We start from the raw sequence: 24,081 nt of genomic DNA, 5'->3' as shown, positions 1-24,081 counted from the left end.
AGGCATCATGTCTCACATGCTTATAAAAGTGAACATAAGCAATGAACATTAATGACTCACTGAGCTGCAATCCATGGTCCATCCTACAACACTTAAGAGTCCAAGTGACATGTCTATGTGACTTTAATGTCTCTTATCATCTTCCTTATATCAAAGTGATTATGAGAGGGAGGAGGAGGGGGAGGGGTAGATGTAGAGGGAAGGGGAGGGGGAGACATATGAGGAGAGACATATGGACAGGGGGAGGGAGGGAGAGACATATGGGGAGGGGGAGAGGGAGAGGGAGGAGGAGAGGGAGGGGGAGGGGGAGAGGGAGGGAGGAGAGGGAGGGGGGAGAGGGAGGGGGGGAGAGGGAGGGGTAGAGGGAGGGGGAGAGGGAGGGGGAGAGGGAGGGGGAGAGGGAGGGGGAGAGGGAGGGGGAGAGGGAGGGGGAGAGGGAGGGGGAGAGGGAGGGGGAGAGGGAGGGGGAGAGGGAGGGGGGACAGGGAGGGGGAGAGGGAGGGGGGACAGGGAGGGGGAAGAGAGAGGGGGGAGAGGGAGGGGGTGGGGTGTTGAGGGGGCTAGATGTTTTGGGTGATGATTCAAAAGGGAAAAGTAGAGCTGCTCAAGGGGGAGGAAAGGGGAAAAGACATAGAAAATGCGATCAACTTACGGTGGATGCAAGAATTCTTGCGCTATTTGAAGATTATCATTATATCCAAATTTGCGTAGCACAGTCCAAGTTGTTTCATTTCTTCCCCTCTGAATAAAGAGGCAATGAAGAAACAGAAAACCTAAAAGAGTGATAGAATTTTTTTATACAAAATGTATTCAAGGACATCAAGATATACTTAGCACATGAAATAAATATTTTTAACGAGTATCTGCATATCACATAAATGGAATTTCATTTATCTTAAGTAGACCTTAGATATCATAAATTTACCATTTTTTGTGATTGCATTTCCTGAAACTCCATTTGATAAATTGCGTCTTAAGACAGATTTTACATCTTCTAATGCCTGTGGCTGCAATGGGGCATTGAAACACCGTTTTTGGAAAAAATTCAGCTCCTCATCATTTAGTAACTCGTCATTGTCCACGTCACAGATCTGCGATTGAAGAACTAAGCATTAAAAAATGAAAGCACCAAATTAACAGAAAGCTACATGATTTTATGTAATGTTAAACCCAATTATTTGAAATATGTACCTTAAAAATTCTTGTTAGTGCTGCCTTACATTCTTCTGTGAGCTGCAAAGAAAAGATACACAATTAAATAAAGTTTATACCATCACAAATAGCTTCTCTTGGTGGCTACTTAAAAAAATAGCTTAGAGAGAAAAAGGAGTATAAGACAGTGCATCCTCCAGTTTCGAGAAGACTTACAAATATTAACTGTACAGATGTTTGTTGCAAATTATGTACATATGAGAATATACTGTTGGACACATTTTACATAATGTTAATTGAATAGTAGCCAATGTTCAATCCATGACAAAGTGCCCCAATGGCAAAACTGAATGGAATGCATCTCAGTCTACAGTGAAATTAAATTTTTAGATTTCTGAAAACCAATGGAGTGAGCAACCGGGAACTTTCATCTCAAATTAGTTAAGTCCTTACAAAAGATAGTAACTCCTTACAAAAGAGACAGATGAAACTCACTTTCCCTTTTTTAAAAAAAAGGAATGAATTGTTTTAAGTAAATACTAGCAACTGAATTAATGTTAAGACACCTGCATCATAAGACATTAGTATGGGTTTCATTGTTATTAAATATTATGATAACCGGTCTCTTGGCAAGAAAAATTATATAGAGGTTTATACATTCATTTGCAGATGTTATTTGTTGGGGGTCATCATCTGCCTGAAGACTGGTTTGATGCAGCTCTCCATGTTACTCTATCCCGTGCAAGCCTCTTCATCTCGGACGGCAACATGCATCCTTATGACTCTGCTTACTGTATTCATCTCTTAGTCTCCCTCTATGATTTTTATCCGCCCCCCCCCCTTTTTACCCCCCCTCCCCCTACACTGCCACTTCCCCCCAACACTTAATTGGTGATACCTTGATGTTTCAGAATGTGTCCTACCAACAGAATCCTTCTTCTGGTCAGATTGTGTCACAATTTCTTTTCTCCCCAATTCTATTCAGTACCTCCACTTTAGTTAGGTGATTTTCATTCTTCTGTAGCACAACATTTCAAAAGCTGCTTCTATTTTCTTGTCTAAACTGTTTATCCTCCATGTTTCACTTCCATACATGGCTACAATCCACACAAATACTTTCAGAAAAGACTTCCTAACACTTACATTTATATTGAATGTTAACAAATTTTTCTTCAGAAATGCTTTCCTTTCCATTGCCAGTCTACACTTTATGTCCTCTCTGTATCAACAGTTATTTTGCTTCCCAAATAACAAAAATCATCAACTACATTAAGTGTCTCATTTCCTGATCTAACAACAGCATCACCTAATTTAATGTGACTACATTCAATTATCCTTGTTTTGCTTTTGTTAATGTTTATCTTATATCCTCCTTTCAAGATACTGTCCAACTGCTCTTCCAAGTCCTTTGCTGTCTCTGACAGAATAGGGTATTTTCACCATTTTGCAGAAATCATCTTAAGTGGTCAGTTATGCTGTTTTATGGTTATGACATGCTTTTGCCCCTCATGAATTTCAGCATTTAAAACAAAATGGAAATGATACTCAAATTATTTGAAAACTTGCTAAAATACTCCATTTGAGTCATGTGAAGCCTGTGACATCACTGGTTTGGATCCTGCCTGTAGTATCGTAAAGGACACTCACAGTGATATCTTGTTATTCTGCAATTCATGTTTCGCATAAAGGGTTACAAATGGTGAGTAGTATGACACTGTACAAATACAGCTATCAAAACCACAGAAAATTTGTTTTTCACTGTTCCAAAGAATGAAAGGATGTGTAAAATGTTGTTGCAACTTTAGCTCATAAATATCCAAATGAGATAGTGGTCTCTTTATGTATTTATTTCTGTGAGGATCATTTTGATGTAAGTAAACACTCTGTATGACCACGCTGTTGCTTCTAGCGTTAATAGATAGCTTGTTGGACTCGCAAGGCCGAACCTCATCAAGAACGAGGTTCCTTCTCCCCCCCCCCCCCCCCTCCCATTTTTCATACTACTATCTTCTTTACATTTACTTTCCTTTCCTCACAATACAGTTATTTCGGAGATTTAATTTCTATAGCATATTACACTCTAATAAATATTTTTATTTGTTAGCTTCATTTTACACTTAATCAGTTTAGGATGAATCACAAGGATGATGTTAAGAAACCATTTCATACCTGATGTAGCTCTCATTCTGAAGCATCTGAGAAACCCTTTGACAATTTCTGAGCACATTATTCTTCCCAAACGAGTTATTAAAGATAGTTGCCACTATTTTTTATTGTACAGCATTTCACGTGTTTCCATGGAAAGACTCGTGGTCCAAGCAAATAATCTAGTTCCAGATTTCCTCAGTTTTTATAAAATTCTGTGAGTTATTGTTATGTCACACTACTGCTATTCCAGTCACCATGAAATGAAGTTTTCACGCTTCTTATTTCCAGAACATCTAAGTTGTTTTTGAAGAAGGGATCATAAGTGCATCAACATTCAGAAGGTTTCCACAATAAGCCTTCAAAAAATTCCTTTCTATTATTACTTAAAAGGTGTACATGCATTTTCCATCATTAAATAGCTAAACTGTTAGTACAAAAAGTACGAAAAACATTCATAACTTATGCTAACTCTCCTAAAACATATGTTTAACACAGGAAAATGGCCTACTACAGTGTCTTCTTCCTGAACTTTAATTGCTACACAAAATTTTTCTTTGGTTCCTTTCCTGTTTGCTCAACGTATAGATTGAATAACATTGGAGATACGCTACAACCCTGTCTCACTCCCCTCACAACCACAGCTTCCTTTCCATGCCCCTTGATCCTTGTTAACTGCCATCTGGTTTCTGTACAAGTTGTACATAGCCATTTGCTCTCTGTATTTTATCCTGTTACCTTCAGAATTTCGAAGGGAATATTTCAGTCAAGACTGTCAAAAGCTTTCTCTAAGTCTATAAATGCTGTGAATGTAGTCTTGCCTTTCCTTAACCTATCTTCTAAAATGTGTTCCTACATTTCACTGGGGTCCAAAATGATTTTCCCCAAAATTGGCTCCTACTAGTTTCCCATTCTTCTGTAAAGGATGTGCATTAGTATTTTGCGAACATGATTTATTACACTGGTAGTTCAGTAATATTCACATCTGTCAGTACCTTCTTTCTTTGGAATTGGAATTACTATATTCTTGAAGTCTGCTTGTCTCATACAACTTGCACACCAGATAAAGAGTTTTGCCATGGCTGGCTCTCCCAAGGCTATCAGTAGTTCTGACTGAATGTCATTTACTCCCAGGGAATTGTTTTGATTTAGGTCTTCAAACTGCTCTACCAAATTCTTCTCGCAGTATCATATCTCCCCTCTGATCCTCATCTATGTTCTCTTTCATTTCTATGACACTGCTTTCAAGTTCATCTCCCTTGTATAAACTCTCTATATACTCCTTCCACCTTTCCCTTCTTTGCTTAGGAGTGATTATCCGTCTGAGCTCTTTAATATTCAAACAGGTGCTTCTCTCTTCTCGAAAGGTCTCTTTAATTTTCTTATAGGCAGTATCTATCTTTCCCCTACCGATATAGGCTTCTAAATCCCTACATCTGTCCTCTAACCATCCCTGTTTACCTATTTTGCACTTCCTAATAACCTCATTTTTTAGACATTTGTATTCCCTTTCTCCTGTTTCATTTGCTGCATTTTTATATTTTTCTCCTTTCATCAACTAAATTCAATATCTGTTATCCGTGGACAACCTTATCCTTTTATCTATCTGATCCTCTGATACATTCACTATTTACTCTTTACAAATTACCAAACTTGTCTTTATCGCATCCCTTTCCACTGTTCAATCAATACCTAATGCTCCCTCTCAAGCTCTCCTTAGGTTAGGTTTGGTTCGGTTAGAACAACCTACCTATCCTACCTTTTTGCAATTTCCTCAGTTTTAATCTACAGTTCATAAACAACAAATTATTGTCTGCACCCACATCTGTCCTTGGAAATGTCTTAAAATTTAGAATCTGGTTCCAATATCTCTGTCTTACCATTTTATAAACAATCTGAAACTTTCTGGTGTCTCCAGGTCTCTTCAACATATCAACCTTCTTTTGTGATTCTTAAGCCAAGTGTTAGCGATGATTAAATTATGCTTTGTACAGAACTCTAGCAGGCAGCTTCCTCTTTATTTCCTTTCCTCTATCATATGCAGATAAAGCAGATTACATACAGAGTATATTGGTCCTTAGCTTGGAAACATTATGGATTTATCCAAACATTTACAAATAAATGCCACTCATAGGAGTCATACAAATTTTCTATCACCTGCCTGTAGAAAGTCAGTTGTATTCTGTGTTTAGCTAGTAGCTTGCATTTTACTTGCTTGTAAGAGTTTAATCACTGTGCATGGTGAACTACAAGGCACCAGTGCTAATTTTTTTCTCCCATATTCATCGTCTGTAGTTTGTATTCTATGTAAAGAAGCTTGTAATGCCTAAAGCACTTGTTTTGTAGCCCAATATATTGTCAAAACTGTCTCACTGTACCTTTCTGATTGTATACAGGTTACTACTTTCTTTTGTATTGTTATATAGTTGTATTTGGTGAGATGAGGATGTGGACTGTGTCCATTATGCGAGGATTTTGAGGGTTGATTGATCACTGGCATCGGCTAGAAAAGGCCTTTGTTAGACATGGTTCACATGCTTTAGCTTGCTGTCCTGCGCAGTGGCAGCACTGTGGCAAAGGCTGTTGTACACTGAGGTGATAAAAATCATGGGATAGCAAAAAGCACATATACAGATGGTGATAGAATCGAGCACACAAGGTGCATTGGCGGAGCTGTCATTTTTACTCGGGATGATTCATGTTAAAAGATTCCCAACGTGATTATAGCCACTGGCTTTGAATGCAGAAAGGCAGCTGGAGCTAAATACATGGGACATTCCATTTCAGAAATCATTAGGGAATTCAATACTCTAAGATCCACAGTGTCAAGAATGCACTGAGAATACCACATTTCAGGCATTACCTCCCACCACGGACAACACAGGCGCCAAAGACCTTTATTTAACAACCAAGAGCAGCAGTGTTTGTGTAGTGTTGTCGGTGCAAAAAGACAAGCAACACTGCATGAAATAACTGTAGAAACTAATGTGGGAATACCATGAACTTATCTATTATGACAGCACAGTGAAAACTAGTGTTAATGAGCTATGGCAGCAAACAACCGACACAAGTGCCTTTGTTAACAGCATGGCGTTGCCTGCAGCGCCTCTCCTGGGCTCGTCAGAATATCAGTTTAGCCCTAAACAACTGGAGAACTGTGGTCTGGTCAGATGAGTCCTGATTTCAGTTGGTGCTGATGCTAGACTTCGAGTGCCGTGCAGAACCCACGAAGCTACGGACTCAAGTTGTCGACAAGGCACTGGGCAAGCTGGTGGTGGCTCCACAATGGTGTGGGCTGTATTTACATGGAGTGGAACCTATCACTGACTGGAAATGGTTATGTTCAGCTACTCGGAGACTATTTGCAGCCATCCATATTCCAAAACAATGATGGGATGACAATGCACCACGTCATTGGGTCACAATTATTCACGATTGTTTTGAAGAATGTTCTGGACAATTCAAGTAAATGATTTGACTGCCCATGCCGCCTGACATGAATCCCATTGAACATTTATGGGACATAATAGAGAGGTGTCAGATTGTGCACAAAATCCTGCACCAGCTACACTTTTGCAATTATGGACACCTATAGCAGCAGCATGGCTCAGTATTTTTGCAAGGTACTTCAATGACTTGTCAAGTCCATGCCATGTCAGGTTGCTGCACTACGCCCTGCAAGAGGAGGTCTGACAGAATATTAAGAGGTATCCCATGACTTTTTATCACTTCACTGTACACTTGAAGCCTCTGGCGTTAACTTATTCCTTGACATGACAGTGTTTTCCACAGTACCTGGCCTGTCCAGTTCATCCTCACCAAAGGGTGAATGGTGAACTGTATCAAGTTTATAATCTCAGGGTGCACAGCAAATATGGATATTAGTCCCATAGTTACCTAATTATATCTTAATGACAGACATGAGATGCTACCCATTGCTGTAAGTTTTTCTCACTAGCATGGTTCACCTTCTCAAAGTTCCGCAAACAGCTGTAAGATCAGAAAACAAAGCCACTGTGCACACAGAATATTTGTTGGGGAGCTTAGGACAGAGATATGGACAATGCTTTGTTAGCTGTTACTGAAAAGACTGGGTGAAACCACTTGTTAATAATGGTACAAATGACACGTTACCTAAGTTGAGCGCTTAGACAAATATGGACAATTCTGCAGCTACCCTGGTGTGTATCTTGCTTGTACTTCATTTTCAGGACGATGACTGCTGTTGTATTGTGGAATGGGGCACAAGGGAACATGGTAATTAAAGCATATACATGATTATAATATAATCATTATAGATTAATTCAATGGATATCCAAAGGAATTGTTTTGATGAGTTCAGATAATTATAATTAGAAGGCTTGGGTGGTGGGGGAAGAGGGGAAATAGGGGTTATAGCGAGACAAGAATTTCAAAAGAAATTTTAAAAGTTCCTGAACAGCTTAGAGACATAAGGTCATCTGCCAAAATAAAGAAATAAACAGCAAGTCCTCAGACAAACCTTGAACAACATGGCAAACAATTTATATAGGATGAGTTCACCTCACCATAGTAGCTGCAAGAAAGAACTAAGCCACAGCCAGAAAGTCAGCTACAATAATTCTAACTTTTCAACCCTCTCTTCCTGCCACACTTCCTCCCCAGGATGCATGATCCTGTACCTTGAAAGCAAGCTGATGGGACCAAGGCTGATCACACATTATGTCACTATGTTTCTATTACAGGCATTTTCTACATCTGCATCTACATAGGTACTTCACAAGACACTGTACAGCATGTTGTGGACAGTACACCGTACCACTACTAGCGATTCCATTTCCTGTTCCACCTGCAAATGAGTTAGGGAAAATGACTATCTATATGTCGCTGTACAAGACCTAATTTCTTGAATCTTATCATCATGGTCCATATGCACAATATAGGTTGACGACAGTAGAATCGTAAGGCAGCCACTTCAAATGCTGGTTCTCTAAATTTTCTCAATAGTGTTTCTCAAAAATGAACATCACCTTTCCTCCAGGGATTCTCATCTGAATTCTCGAAGCATCTCTGTAACACTTACGTGTTGTCTGAACCTACCACTAACAAATCTAGCACCTGCCTCTGAATTGCTTCAATGTTTTCCACCAATCCGACTCTAAACACTTGAACAGTACTCAATAATAGGTCACAGCAGCATTCTATATGTGATCTCCTTTACAGGTGAACCACTTTTTCCTACAATTCTCCCAATAAACCGAAGTCGGCCATTTGCCTCCTTTATCACAGCTCTCACATGCTTGTTCCACTTCATATAATTCTGCTCATTATGTCCAGATATTTAAAAGACTTGACTGTGTCAAGCAGGACACTAATAATAGAAACTGAATATTAAAGGTTTGTTCTTCCTACTCATCTGTATTAACTTCCATTTATCACACCAACTGTAAATTTTGTCTAAGTCATCTTGTATCTTCCTATAGTCACTCAACGTCGAAACATTACAGTGCACAACAGCATCATCAGCAAACAACCGCAGACTGCTGCCCACCCTGTTCGCCAAATAATTTATGTATACAGAGAACAACAACAGTCCCATCGTATTTCCCTGGGGCACCTCTGACAATACCCTTGTCTCCGATGAACATTCGCCATCAAGGACAACATACCGGGTTCAATTACTTAAGAAGCCGTTGAGCCAACTGCCTTAGTTAACAGCCTGCAATGGGGCACCGTGTCAAATACTTTCTGGAAATCTAGAAATATGGAATCTGCCTGTTGCCCTTCATCCATAGTCCACAGTATACCATGTGAGAAAAGGGGGAAGCTGAGTTTCGCACGAGTGATGCTTTCTAAAACCATGCTGATTTGTGAACAGGAGCTTCTCAGTCTCAAGAAGTTTATTGTATTCAAACTGAGAATATGTTCAAGGATTCTGCAGCAAACATAAGTTAGGGATAGTGGACCGTAATTTTGCAGGTCCAGTCTTTTACGCTTCTTATACACTCAAGTCACCTATGCTTTTTTCCAGTCACTTGGAACTTTGTACTGGGTGAGAGATTCACGATAAATGTAAGTTAGGTAAGGAGCCAAGACTGTAGAGTACTCATCGTAAAACTGAATTGAGATCCATCTGGACCTTGTGATTTATTTGCTTTCAAATTTTCAGTTGTTTATCTATGCCAGGGATTCTTATTACCATGTCATCCATACGGCAGTCTGACCGATGGTCAAATGATGGTATGTTTGTATGATTCTCCTGTGTGAATGACTTCTTGAACGTGAAATTTAAAACTTAGCCTTTCGTTTTGCTGTCTTTAACTACCACACCAGACCGGACAAGGGCTGAATGGAAGCCTCATACCCACTTAGTGATTTTACATAGGACCAAACTTTGCTCTGGTTCGCTGCCAGATCCTCTGCTAATGAGTGACAGTGGTAGTTATTGTATGCGTCGTGCATAGATTTTTTTCATACACGCATGAGCCTCTACTAACTTTTGCTTGTCATCTTTTGTACACACTCTTTTGAACCAAGAGTGCAACAACCTCTGCTTCCTCAGCATCTTTCGAATTTCATTATTAAACCATGGTGGACCTTTTCCAGCCTTTATCCATTTACTAGGCATAAACTCCCCAGACCACAATTTACAATCAGCTTAAATTTTGCCCATAATTCCTCTATGTTCATCTTCCTGGAACTAAGTGATGTCAATTCACTGTCTAAGTGAGATGCTAACAACTGTTTACCTGCTCTATCTAGCAGAAGCACTCTCCTAGCTTTCTTGACTAATTTATTAAGTTTCATAACCATAGTTGCTGTAATGACATCACAATCACTAATCCCCCATTTATATATTGACATTGCCGATATGGTCCGGCCTATAAGTATATACAAGACCTAAGATATTTGGATTTCGTGCAGCTGCTCAAGACAGTTTTCAGAAAATGTGTTCAAAAGTATTTCACATGACTGTCATTCTATAACCCCGTAATGAATCCACAGACTTCCCAGTCTACATTCCACAGGTTAAAGTCGCCTCCAACTAGTGTTGGATGATCTGGTACTTCCACGTTGCTGACCTCTGACTTTCTTTGAGTGACTATATAACTGTAGCAGTGGAGTCAGGTGGTCGGTAAAAACATCATCTACACCTGTTATACATGACCTAATAACTTCACTGTCACACTCAACTTTGATCTCAATAGAGACAATATTTTGTCAACTGCAATGAATGCTCCCCTTCCTATGGCCTCTAATCTTTCTTTCCAATACACATTCCACAACTTGCTAAATATCTCAGAGCTTTTCATTTCGAGTTTCAGCCAGCTCTCAGTGCCAAGAATAATCTGAGCATAAGAACTTTCCTCAAGGGCACTAAATCTGAGAACTTTATTATTAATATTTCAACAGTTTACTGACAAAATTTTTACAGTCGAAGTGTCTTTACTCTGAATGCCATCTGACTTACCATGCTGCGTACTGACTGACAAGTGTTCATCAGGGCATCCCAAACTACCTAGTCTAAAAAACCATCATATGCACTCCACAAATACTCTGCTGTGAGAGTAGCTGCTTCCGTTGTGTAATGCATCCCTGGCCTATCGAGGAGAGCCCTACAAATACCCACACGGAAACAAAGATCTAGGAATCTGCAGCCAAGACCATCACAGAGTAGACGAAGCCTTTGGTTGAGACCCTCCACTTGGCTCCAAACCATACGACCCTGATCAACTCTGGGAACAATGCTGCAAATAGCAAGCTCAGCTTGCACCCTGCACGCAAGGCCAGCAGTCTTCACCACCTCCTCCAGTTGCCTGTAGGAACTGAAATGACCTCAGAACCAATGTGACACACACTGATGGTGCCAACATGAGCCACAACTTGCAGACAACTGCACACTGTACACTCAATAGCTGCACACAAGACCACCTCCTCATCTCAGATGAGCCTCCCAGCAGACATACAGAGTGCACATTGGCTTTCTTTCCAGCCCAGAATGCTATTTACCTATGGGGCTCCATAATGCGCCTAACATTGCAGCTCCCAATAACTACGAAATCCCCCTGCTCCTCCGAGTGCCTGCTTGGACCCTGCTGCAGGAGCGGCCACCTGTCCATTCACATGGTGAATGGGCAAGGCCTGGCGGCCAGTCTTCACATTGGCCCTCTGCCTTGAATGATGCGAACGTATTACCACCATCACTCACCTTGCTGTGAGGGCTGATCCACCATGTCATGTACACTACAAGATGCCTCAGAAGCAGAGCCCATGGGCAAAACAAGCAACACCTGAGGTGTCCCATCTGATGTGTCAGCACCTTCTCCACCACTACACCCCAAGGCAGCAGCCTGAAGGTGATTGATCATAGCCAAAAGCACTTTCAGCTGCAGCCAGCTCCTCCCAGATTCACACATAGCATTCACACATCCTAACCATCCTAGCAAGGCTAACTGAAGAAGTAGACTAGAAAAGCAGATAGAATCCTAGATACGCAACCTGCTATCCTCCTGATGTGTCACCAATGGATGCTGATGCATTAATGAGCTATGTAGCTGGCTGTTCAGGAGCAACTATTGTGCTACACAAAGAATGAATTCATCCTTTCAAAAATGTGAGTTTAAACCTCATAAACAGAAACAAAACAAATACGCATGAAATTTAGTAGATATACTATGAGGAAAACACAGATAAAGAAAAACACTTAACTTGCCGCTCCGTAAATATATATCAGGCAACATCTGCGGCCTGACTGACTTGTTTTTCTAAACTGCACTGTAGAGTGAATGAATTTACATTTACAAAAAAAGAGATATTAAACCTCTTGGACACAAACACACACATGAAATGCAATAAATATACTACAACGAAAACACAGAAAAAGATAACTTTTAACTTTCTACTCTGTAGATATATATCAGCCACGAACTGGTGCTCCCAAATCAACTAGCTCACTTCCTTGAATTCTTAAACACTCAGGTACCCCACCTCTAAGGAAAGGAGGAGGGAATCCTGTATGTTCTGTAATTGTTTTTCTTCTGTATACAAACACGGTATCAGCTTAATGTACTCAGGAAAATGGAGCAGACGAAGAATTTCTTGGCATAGTGTCATCTCATCTGTTTCAATGGCCTTACAATCGCATATCACGTAGTATTACGGGCTGTAAATCACTCTGGTATAAAAATCTTGATGACATATTCAGAGACTGCAGCTGAGTAGACAATAGAATCCCTCAGTTTCCACCCATTAATGTACACAACGACAAAGTTGCAGTGTTCACTTAAAATATGGATGAAGGAATCTAAAATATATTCTGATATGCTGCTAATAATGAAAACAAAAGTCTACACTTTGTCAAAAAACTACAATTTTCCCTATACCTACTGCCAATAACACTTAGTGAAATGTAATGAAATTTTTGACACTAGCACTCATACTCCTGCTGCTCATGAAATTGCAGGTAATACCTAATTTGATTAGACCGAGCGAGGTGGCGCAGTGGTTAGCACACTGGACTCGCATTCGGGAGGACGACGGTTCAATCCCGTCTCCGGCTATCCTGATTTAGGTTTTCCGTGATTTCCCTAAATCGTTTCAGGCAAATGCCGGGATGGTTCCTTCGAAAGGGCACGGCCGATTTCCTTCCCAATCCTTCCCTAACCCGAGCTTGCACTCCGTCTCTAATGACCTCGTTGTCGACAGGACGTTAAACACTACCCACCACCACCTAATTTGATTATGTTTCGTTTAAGGGTTGATTCCGCCCAAAAAAATTTCTTCTACTTTGTCGTTAAATCAGCATGTCACGTAAAGATGTAGCAATATCCAAGCTTTGAAGTCAAAACTTCATTGGTTTTTTTAGTTTTGAATTTTTAACATTATTTTTCATCGTATTTTTGAAAAATCATCTTTTGGTGATGTAATCCACAAACTGGTATTAAATACACAAATGCTAACGCACTTAGTAAGAAGATTAGGGAATTGTGTGTCTCTGTCTTGTATCTCAAAGATCAAAGGAAGTGGAAGCAAATAATAAAAGAGTTTCAGGTGTATTGCAAACAGCCACAGTTTGTCATACAACATGGGATATTGTTTTGCTCAACCATGTGTTGTTAAGCAGCTTTGCAGACAGAAATATTACAGCAAGCACATGATCATATGTTATCAGGTCATGAGAGTAAGAGAACAATGGGTAGAAGAGCAGCAGAAAGGTTCTTAGAGAACCAGGCATGCCAATGTTCAACAGTAGGTCAGTCAATACCTGTATTCCACGTACGGAATGTGCCGATTTATGCCATCAAAAGTTACAATTACAAACACTACTGGAGCCCTGCTACCCATTTAAAATGATAGGAGCCAATATTTTGGAACCACTTCAGAGGAGACAATCGGGGGAAAAGTGTATATTAACAATTATTGCTCACTTCTCAAGGTATTCAGTAACAACAGCAATACTAGATCAGAAACCAGGGACAGTAGCTCATGCTATGGTAAATCACTGGATACTTAAATTCAGGGTATTGCAAATGATTAGGAACAAGGGACAAATTTCATGTCTAATCTCATTAAGCACTTGTATCTGTTAAGAAATTACGTACAAGTCCATTCTACCCACAGGCAAATGATCGCACGGAAAGATTTCATATGACTATATCAAAGATGCCAAGCCATTACGAGAATTCTCAACTCCTGGACTGGGACACACATTTAGATTTTGGAGTTAGTCCTTGAAATTCAAAAACTCTTACAGGAACAGGGTTATCACTAGATCTACATGAAATTAGCACTTAAACTTTGAAAATTTAGCATTTTGAAATTCGAATTTAGCATTTATATTTCTCAGTGTGTATGCATTAAAGCGACCCTAAACAGCATATACATCCAAAATTCTTATCTTATAGTTTGACTTTTTTCCTGTTTCACTATTCAGTTTTCTAAAAAAACCAGGAAACTGATTGTTTATGTAACACAACACCATAGTGTTAGTTTTCATTCTAACACACGTTATAGGCCTACACACAAATGTTTATCTACTGAATGCAATCACTGAAGTTGTTCAATGGTGTCTGGCTTCAATGACCACCTGTCACTTACAACTAAATTGTATGTTGAGAAGTTTCTCTCTGCATACACACTACTGACAGATGCCCAAATTGCAGATAAAGCAGCTCTTCCAAATTCTACATCTACATCTACACTCCGCAAACCACTGTAAGGTGCACACCAAAGTGTACACCCAGTTCCATTCACTCCATTCACATACAGAGTGTAGTAAGAATGACTGACTGACTGAATGCCTCTGTCATGTAGTAATTATCCTAATCTTATCCTCATGATCCCTATGTGAGTGATACGTAGGGGATTGTAGTGTAGTCCTAGAATCATTGTTTAAAGCCTTGAAACTTTGCTAGTAGACTTTCTCAGGATAGTTTACGCCCATCTTCAAGAATCTTCCAGTTCAGTTCCTTCAGTATTTCTGTGGCACTCTCCCACAGACTGAACAAACATGTGATCATTCATGCTGCCCTTCTCTGTATACATTCAATATCCCCTGTTAGTCCTATTTGGTATGGGTCCCACACACTTGAGCAATATTCTAGAACATGTCACATGATTGATTTGTAAGCAATATCCTTTGTAGACTGATTGCACTTCTCCAGTATTCTACCAATAAACCGAAGTCTACTATCTGCTTTACTCATGACTGGGCCTAGGTGATACTTGCATTTCACATCCCTACGAAGTGTCACACCCAGGTATTTGTACGAGTTGGCAAATCGCAAAAGTGACTCACTGATATTATAGTCATAGGATATATTACAGTCAGGATATATTATAGCCATAGGATTTCGTTTTGTGAGGCGCACGATTTTACACTTCTGAACATTTAAAGGAAGCTGCCCATCTTTGCACGGCTTTCAAATCTTATCCAGATCTGACTGAATATTTATACAGCTTCTCTCAGATAGTACTTCATTACAGATAATTGCATCATCTGCAAAAAGCCTCATTTTATTATTAATATTGTCTGCAAGGTCATAAATATACAGTGTGAACAGCAAGGGTCCCACCACACTTCACTGGGGCACATCTGAAGTTAGTTCTACATCTGATGACGACTCTCCATCCGAGGTAACATATTGTTATCATAATGAACCAATGCGATGCAGAAATCCCTTCCGTTTTTGCCTCTGAAGCAACTGTTCACAAACACACAAACGCCGTTCAATGTCTCTTGGTTTCAGCTCACTCGGGACGCAAGTATCTTCTTTCTGAATCAGGTCCATAGCCTTGAGACGTTTTGAAATGGCTTGCTTTGTCACTCCCACTAATCATGCCAATTCTTCTTGAGTTTGACGCAAGTCTTCACTCGGAAATGTCTCCAATTCTGCATCTTCGAAAACATTCTCTCTTCCACCACTATGCCGGCCTACCAAGTTAAAATCACTGTTCTTGAAGAGTTGAAACCACTCACAACACGTTCTTTCACTAATAGCATCCTTCGCATATGTACTTGAGAGCATTTGATGAGACTAAGCCGCTGTTTTCTTCATATTGAAACAAAACAATAACGTCTCCCGCAAATGAAGAGAATTAGGTTCGTAAACTGACATTTTCAATCAAGAATAACTTTATGATGCAGCGCAAATGTACTTATGTTTGAATGAGGTTATGCTGACCGAGGTCCAAGCTAACTGCCCGATGTCTGTGATCTGTTTCTTTCTATCGCTACTTACCATTGTCGCCACTTATAGGCAAACAGCAGAAACAAAGTTGTACACCTTATATATTGTAGCACAGATTCATTCTTCAATTTTTTTTTAAATTTTTGTTTGTTTATTTATTTATTTATTTATTTATTTGCGTCATCTAGCAGCTCACCAATAGCAGCTTGCGTTTTAAATGAAGTTCCTGCAGCCAAAGAAGACACTCTTTTTGCCTTGTGACTAGCACTTTTAATGTGTTTTTCTAATTTGTCCTTCCTCCTCTCAGCTGGGTTTCACATAAAAAAAACAGCCAAAGAACAGCCAAACCAAACTTGTGAACTAAAACTTGGCATCCCGCTATCAGGGAGTGTGGGGAGGAGAGAGAGCAGAGAGAATTTGCTATGGGGAGTGGTGGGATGTGGGGGTAAGAAGCAGGTAACACAAACCTGTGTTTTGAGTTTCCATGAGCTCCTGATAACTGGCTTCCTTTTCCAAACTGAAGCTGAAGATAACTCCACAGTGGGCCAACATCCACAACATCACTCATTTTCAAACACACACACACACACACACACACACACACACACACACACACACAAAGTGCTGCAAAACACAGGCAGCGACATCACAGCTCAGTGACAAAACCAGATGACAATGCAGTCAGCACCAGCTAACAGTACACTGCACACTTGGCAGCCAACATCTGCATATCACTATGGCACAAAGTTGCCGATTGCTATTTATCACAACTGGGGAGTCCCCAACGCCAAGCCATAATTCCCAAGAAGTTTGTTTGCTGCTTTCCTCACCAACATTTCCGTGTTTTGTGCAAGGAGCTGTATTTACGAGGGTGAGTCAAATGAAAACCTTAAATATTTTTTTAAATATTATTTACTGTGCAGAAGTGGTACAAAGCTGTATCACTTTTCAACACAATCTCCCCCACACTCGTTGCAAGTCCTCCAGCACATACAAAGTGCATAAATTCCTTTAGAAAAAAATTCTTTTGGTAGCTCGCGCAACTACTCATGCACCGCATGGCGTACCTCTTCATCAGAACACTTTCCTCCCATTGCGTCCAAACATATGGAAATCACTGGGAGGCAAGGTCTGGTGAGTATGGTGGATGAGGAAGACACTCAAAATGCAGGTCTGTGATTGTTGCAACTGTTATATGGGCAGTGTGGGGCCTTGCATTGTCATGTTGCAAAAGGACACCTGCTGACAGCAATCCACGTCGCTTTGATTTGATTGCAGGCCACAGATGATTTTTTAGGAGATCTGTGTGTGATGCACTGGTGACAGTTATCCCTCTAGGCATGTAATGCTCCAAAATGACGCCTTTTCGCCCCAAAAGAGAGTCAGCATAACCTTCCCTGCTGATGGTTCTGTTCAAAACTTCTTTGGTTTTGGTGATGAGGAATGGCGCCATTCCTTGCTTGCTCTCTTTGTTTCCGGTTGGTGGAAGTGAACCCAGGTTTCGTCCCCAGTAACGAATCTTGCAAGGAAGCCATCACCTTCTCATTCAAAGTGCTGAAGAAGTTCTTCACAAGCATCAACAAGTCGTTCTCTCATTTCAGAAGTCAGCTGCCGTGGCACCCATCTTGCAGACACTTTGTGATACTGGAGCACATCATGTACAAAATGGTGTGCTGACCCATGACTAATCTGTAAACATGCTGCAATGTCATTAAGTGTCACTCAGTGGTTTTCCTTCACTATGGCTTCAACTGCTGCAACGCTCTGTGGAGTCACAACTCATTGTGCCTGACCTGGACGAGGAGCATCTTCCACTGAAGTCACATCATTTGCATTCTTCCTACTCCATTCGTAGACTTCTTGCTGTGACAAACATGCATCACCGTACTGAACCTTCATTCGTTGATGAATTTCAATAGGTTTCACACCATCACTATTCAAAAACCAAATAACAGAACACTGTTCTTCCCTGGTACAAGTGGGGCAGGCACCTTTATACTGATACTGCGACAGTATGTGTGCATCTGCACTATGCTGCCACCTGCAGGTCATTCTGCACGCTGTCTGTAGCACGCTTACCAACTTATAGGATAACGGCGCGAAATTTCGATTTGTTATTACAAATTTAAAGTTTTCATCTGACTCACCCTCGTATATGGGTAGGGAACAAAGCGAATAAAAGTTAAGAAAAAAATCTCATAAGAATCAAATTCAAAAAGTCTACATGACTATATTTTCACATGCAAGAAAGCAAGAAAATGTACTCTTCGAAATCATCTAGTAAAGTTTTGTAAGCTGCAGATGGTGATTTTTTTATGTATCTTAACTTTGATGTTTGTTGCTTGCCTCACTTTTATTGGTTCATTATTCTATCCTGGTATAAATAAAACATCCTTGGTTTAGTGTTCACTTTTCAATTATGTATCTTGTTTTATCTACTCATAGTAACCCTGTAGTGCATAAATGTGTGTGTTCTACAGGTTAGCAGTAAGTCATATCTTGCACATAAATAGCTATGCAACAAGTGTTTGTTTATGATTGTAATTTTCACTCTTTTGTATCTTTATGTACTGATATCACATACAGTCATAGATACAGGGTGTTTCAAAAATGACCGGTATATTTGAAACGGCAATAAAAACTAAACGAGCAGCGATAGAAATACACCGTTTGTTGCAATATGCTTGGGACAACAGTACATTTTCAGGCGGACAAACTTTCGAAATTACAGTAGTTACAATTTTCAACAACAAATGGCGCTGCAAGTGATGTGAAAGATATAGAAGACAACGCAGTCTGTGGGTGCGCCATTCTGTACGTCGTCTTTCTGCTGTAAGCGTGTGCTGTTCACAACATGCAAGTGTGCTGTAGACAACATGGTTTATTCCTTAGAACAGAGGATTTTTCTGGTGTTGGAATTCCACCGCCTAGAACACAGTGTTGTTGCAACAAGACGAAGTTTTCAACGGAGGTTTAATGTAACCAAAGGACCAAAAAGCGATACAATAAAGGATCTGTTTGAAAAATTTCAACGGACTGGGAACGTGACGGATGAACGTGCTGGAAAGGTAGGGCGACCGCGTACGGCAACCACAGAGGGCAACGCGCAGCTAATGCAGCAGGTGATCCAACGGCGGCCTCGGGTTTCCTTTCGCCGTGTTGCAGCTGCGGTCCAAATGACGCCAACGTCCATGTATCGTCTCATGCGCCAGAGTTTACACCTCTATCCATACAAAATTCAAACGCGGCAACCCCTCAGCGCCGCTACCATTGCTGCACGAGAGACATTCGCTAACGATATAGTGCACAGGATTGATGACGGCGATATGCATGTGGGCAGCATTTGGTTTACTGACGAAGCTTATTTTTACCTGGACGGCTTCGTCAATAAACAGAACTGGCGCATATGGGGAACCGAAAAGCTCCATGTTGCGGTCCCATCGTCCCTGCATCCTCAAAAAGTACTGGTCTGGGCCGCCATTTCTTCCAAAGGAATCATTGGCCCATTTTTCAGATCCGAAACGATTACTGCATCACGCTATCTGGACATTCTTCGTGAATTTGTGGCAGTACAAACTGCCTTAGAGGACACTGCGAACACCTCGTGGTTTATGCAAGATTTCCTGAATGAATATTTCGATGATCGTGTGATTGCTTTGGGCTATCCGAAACATACAGGAGGCGGCGTGGATTGGCCTCCCTATTCGCCAGACATGAACCCCTGTGACTTCTTTCTGTGGGGACACTTGAAAGACCAGGTGTACCGCCAGAATCCAGAAACAATTGAACAGCTGAAGCAGTACATCTCATCTGCATGTGAAGCCATTCCGCCAGACACGTTGTCAAAGGTTTCGGGTAATTTCATTCAGAGACTACGCCATATTATTGCTACGCATGGTGGATATTTGGAAAATATCGTACTATAGAGTTTCCCAGACCGCAGCGCCATCTGTTGTTGAAAATTGTAACTACTGTAATTTCGAAAGTTTGTCTGCCTGAAAATGTACTGTTGTCCCAAGCATATTGCAACAAATGGTGTATTTCTATCGCTGCTCGTTTAGTTTTTATTGCCGTTTCAAATATACCGGTCATTTTTGAAACACCCTGTATATTATAAACAGTACAAGTCTAGTGCCTGTATATTCAACTTTTAGCAATTTCACTGAAATTATTAATTTTATTAAATTTAACTGAAATATGTTGTTTTCACATTTTATTGCACTTTGAAGTTGACTGAGATCATCGTGGATTATACTCAGGCAGTGTTGGAGTATCATTTTTTTCACTTTCAAAACTTTGCATTTGCAGCACGTGAATTTCGCATAACTCTAGTTATCACCTTAGTTACAAGGTTGTATTTGGTTGCAAAATTCCATAGCCATTTGATACAATTCAACCAAAGGTGTGAAGAGAAGGTGAACACGTTAAGCTATTTGTAAAAACTCTAAAGGAAGTCTGGCAAAAAGTAAAACTGTTCAACAAGAAAGCACAAAAACGTCAAGAGTGTCTGAAATTAAGTATGAGGAATTTAGCACAGTATTGGACAGGTCAGTGGAACTACTTGCAAACCCCTACACTCTGAAACCTAAGATAAAGTTTTTGATGAAGTTTCAGGGTATTGACCAAGAGATTTAGGTAAAATTGCCTGTAAATGTAAAACTACAATTACCAGAATGAACTTCTGTAGTTCATATCAGTAGAATTAAATACAAATTTCTTTCCACAAGCATCCGCACAAACGCCATGTACTGGAATGACAAAGCAAAAGGGTAAAGAAATAGCACAGAATAGGCCATATTAGTTGAGACCAAGGAATACATAGTCAGAGATGGAGAAATACATGAGTACTAGTAGGATTTTTGCTTTATTTTCATTGATTCATGTAGTGTACTTAAGAAAATAGGTACTTTTTGTTGTATTCCTGCCCCCCCCCCCTTTTTTGGGGGAGGATAGGAATACATGTACAGGATTTCCTCTAGGTGATGGCGAGGATCATGTCTAGACAGAGTTCGATGTGTGCTGCGATTTTGGCCATCTTCACAGCAGAACAATGTGTCAACCAACCTTTTCAGAATGGGGTTTTGTTTGCGCAGCAGCCAGATGTAGTCGTCACGAATCGCAGCTGGTCGTTGAGACTAACCTTCGACATCTGGGAGCTAAGGAAAGAAGTGAGAGGTTTGCAAGATATGTTCTTAGAAGTGCTAAAGGAAGCAAAGTGGGGCTATACAATACAGAATATATGGAGTGAACATTATGAACTTAAGTTTTCCTATGATAAGCTGAGAAAACAGCTGCAGCAAGTAACAGGTACAATCCCATATTCTCTAGGATGGAGCAAGAGAAGATACCTGAGTGTGGGTGGTAAGCTACTAAAAACTGTGTTTGACACAGAAAATAATGATGATCTCAGATCTGAATAGTACAATACGTCAAGTGCAAGAAGTAGCAAGACATACAGAAACAATAGTGGACCAGCATACAATCCAAATTACAGGTATGGAGCACAGATTGTTAAATATAAGTAAAATGATGAATAAAATAACAACTGAATTACAGAAATACGCTAATAATAGTTACCATGATTAAGAATTTATGTATAATGCACACTCATCCAAAAACATTCGGCAACGAAGTATGGAGAGAAAATTAGTGGACAGTTTAAAGTAGTGCTAGAATAGAATCAGGAGGATTCAAAAGTTGTCCACCATGCTACGCTTAAACAATGAAGCACTATGCCGTTAACACCAAAAAGGTTTCTTCAAGAATTACTGCAAGCAGAAAAGCAATTTCCTGCAGGTCTGCAGCATGTTATTTCCATAAACAAGAGGATTACAGCATTTTACTATCATGTTTCCATAGTTAAAAGTTTACCCAGATAAAGAACACATATATATTAATGTACAGTTGCCAGGGACTAGCTTTAAGTCACAATTTGAATGTTATACGATACATGCATATTTAATTGGATGGAGTCTTATTGACAGATGGATTAAATTCTCAGTTAATGAAGTATTAGTTGCATCTAAACAACGGGAAATGCACATATTTCTGTCAGGAGAAGATCTTTGGAATCATATTAACAAAATTATTACTATTTGTCTTGCATGAGTAATTCAAATGCATAAATGATCAAGTGAAGTACACTATTTTTGGGGGAATATGAATACATCAGAGTGTAAGAAGGAAGTCATGTAGCCACAAACACATTTACAGTGCGTCAGAAATCATTGTATTTATTGGTGGGTACAAGCCACAAATGATGGTAATGAACTGTTACAAAAACAAGACTTTTACACGAATGGCAAGAGTAGAATTGCAGCTTAGTGGTATATTAATCAAAAGAACAGAATGTAATAAAGCAGGAGTAAACCTTCATCTACCACCAACAATCACAGGTACTACAGTAATTCTTAGTGTACAACTAGCACTGTATTGTCCAGAAAATTCCTTCAGCATTTTACCAATTTAGAATATTTCTTTTCTAAATTATACAGTAGACACTACGGTTCTAAAGGTCATAATAAATTAACTGATGCAGAAAATGGGCAAATTGTTCTGATCGAATGTTAAGACATGGTCAGGAACATCATCATCATCACGAATGAAATCAGAACACGATTACCATTAGTGTACCAGCCACTATCATACCCACAGTACTAGCAGCCACTTGTGCAGTTTATCCTTTCCTAAGACACAAAATAATGCAATCAGACAACCATATGAGATCCCTGTGTAATGAGTTGTACCAGAGAGAGAAACAGAAATTGTGACACAGAATTTTGTAAGCGGAGTAAGTTTTTCTTACTACAGGTTAAGATTTTTTCCTTTTTGATTTTTCTAAACTTCAGGACGAATTTTTTTAGAGGAGAGGGATATGTTGTATGTCAATCTTGTGCAAGACAGCAAACAGTTAAAATCTTCAAAGTCCCAGAGCGAAGGGCGGTGCCAACATGAAGCAGGCATGAAAGGTAACATTTCACCATTGAGAGGGTCAGGGTAAAAAACAACCTGCTGCTTCTGGCAAATGAGGCAGCAGACCTTGGCAGAAATGTAATATGGCAAGGCAGCTAGACAGTATCACATCACCTTTATAAAGGGTCACACCACCTTTATTATGCAATGAAAGAATGGCTATTGCTAATGCAACAATGCATACCAAGAGCTTTTATGACTAGGCCTGTACTATAAAAAACCTGTTTAACAAGCAAGGCAGAGTGAAAATCGTTGACACCATCAGAACAGCAAGACCTATGTGGTCACGGCAAGTGATGTCGTGTAAACATTAGCCACTACTTTACTCCATAAATACCCTTGCATTTTAGCTCGTAAGGCAGTCTGTCAGATGGATTGATGGTGTACATGACATTCACACTTGATTCCCTGATTACAGGGAAGTGACATACGGGACAAGTCTTGTGTAGATTTCCTGCACGCTAATGAGCAACAACAGTTGCTACTAAGTGAGATGGCTACCTCGCCATAATCACCTGTTGCTGAGTTCAGCAGCACAGCCTGCTGCTGTTGCAGATAGGGGGACCCGGGGATCTCCCTTTTGTCCCAGGTCAGGACACCAACCTTTCTGATACTTTGGCAAACTGACCACTGCCTACCTGAGCAGCAGGCCAAGACTATCATACTACATGACTACACAGCAACAGTTTTGACAGTTCAACTGATAAAGAAGGGCAGCGGTGAGCAGGAGGGGATGGAGCACCTCCCAAATCTATTGTGTTAAGTAAAATCCAACACATGTGCCACCTTCACTTACTGCAGCAGTGCATCCAGCACTGGAGCCACCCGGGTGGCAAACCACCACAGCAGTGGCTGGCCAGGAACAACAAGTGTGGCTTGAGCTACCTCGAGTGGGCTCAAGGTCATTTACAGCGCCACTCTCCAATGGGCATCGATAGCTGATGTCAACAGCGAGTCAAAGCACTGTTTATAACTTACTGGAACAAACAACTAACTCTGTATCTTCTTTCACTGCGCCTAGGGTGATAACAGGTCTTAGTATAAAAAAGTTGGCATTTAACTTAAAAAAAGAAACTTACAGGAAAATCATTTTCAAAATTTTATTAAAGAATAAATACTAGTACAAGGCATAAATCCATTAAAA

General features: G+C 40.2%; 1 protein-coding gene across 3 annotated transcripts in view; it reads right to left on the bottom strand.

The window, feature by feature from the left end:
* Positions 1 to 24,081, bottom strand: part of LOC124614497 (mitochondrial Rho GTPase) — a 174,965-nt gene that overhangs the window by 78,418 nt on the left and 72,466 nt on the right. For all 3 annotated transcript variants that reach the window (XM_047142948.1, XM_047142949.1, XM_047142950.1), the window contains exons 6-8: positions 1,192 to 1,233; positions 926 to 1,091; positions 653 to 773 (exon numbers count right to left, since the gene is read on the bottom strand). In XM_047142948.1, coding sequence (XP_046998904.1) covers positions 653 to 773; positions 926 to 1,091; positions 1,192 to 1,233 — 329 coding nt within the window. The remainder of the gene's footprint in view (positions 1 to 652; positions 774 to 925; positions 1,092 to 1,191; positions 1,234 to 24,081) is intronic.

Source organism: Schistocerca americana, chromosome 1 (genome assembly GCF_021461395.2).
Source record: "Schistocerca americana isolate TAMUIC-IGC-003095 chromosome 1, iqSchAmer2.1, whole genome shotgun sequence".
In the NCBI taxonomy this organism is placed as follows: Eukaryota; Metazoa; Arthropoda; class Insecta; order Orthoptera; family Acrididae; genus Schistocerca; species Schistocerca americana.
This window is presented reverse-complemented; position numbering and strand designations above follow the sequence as displayed.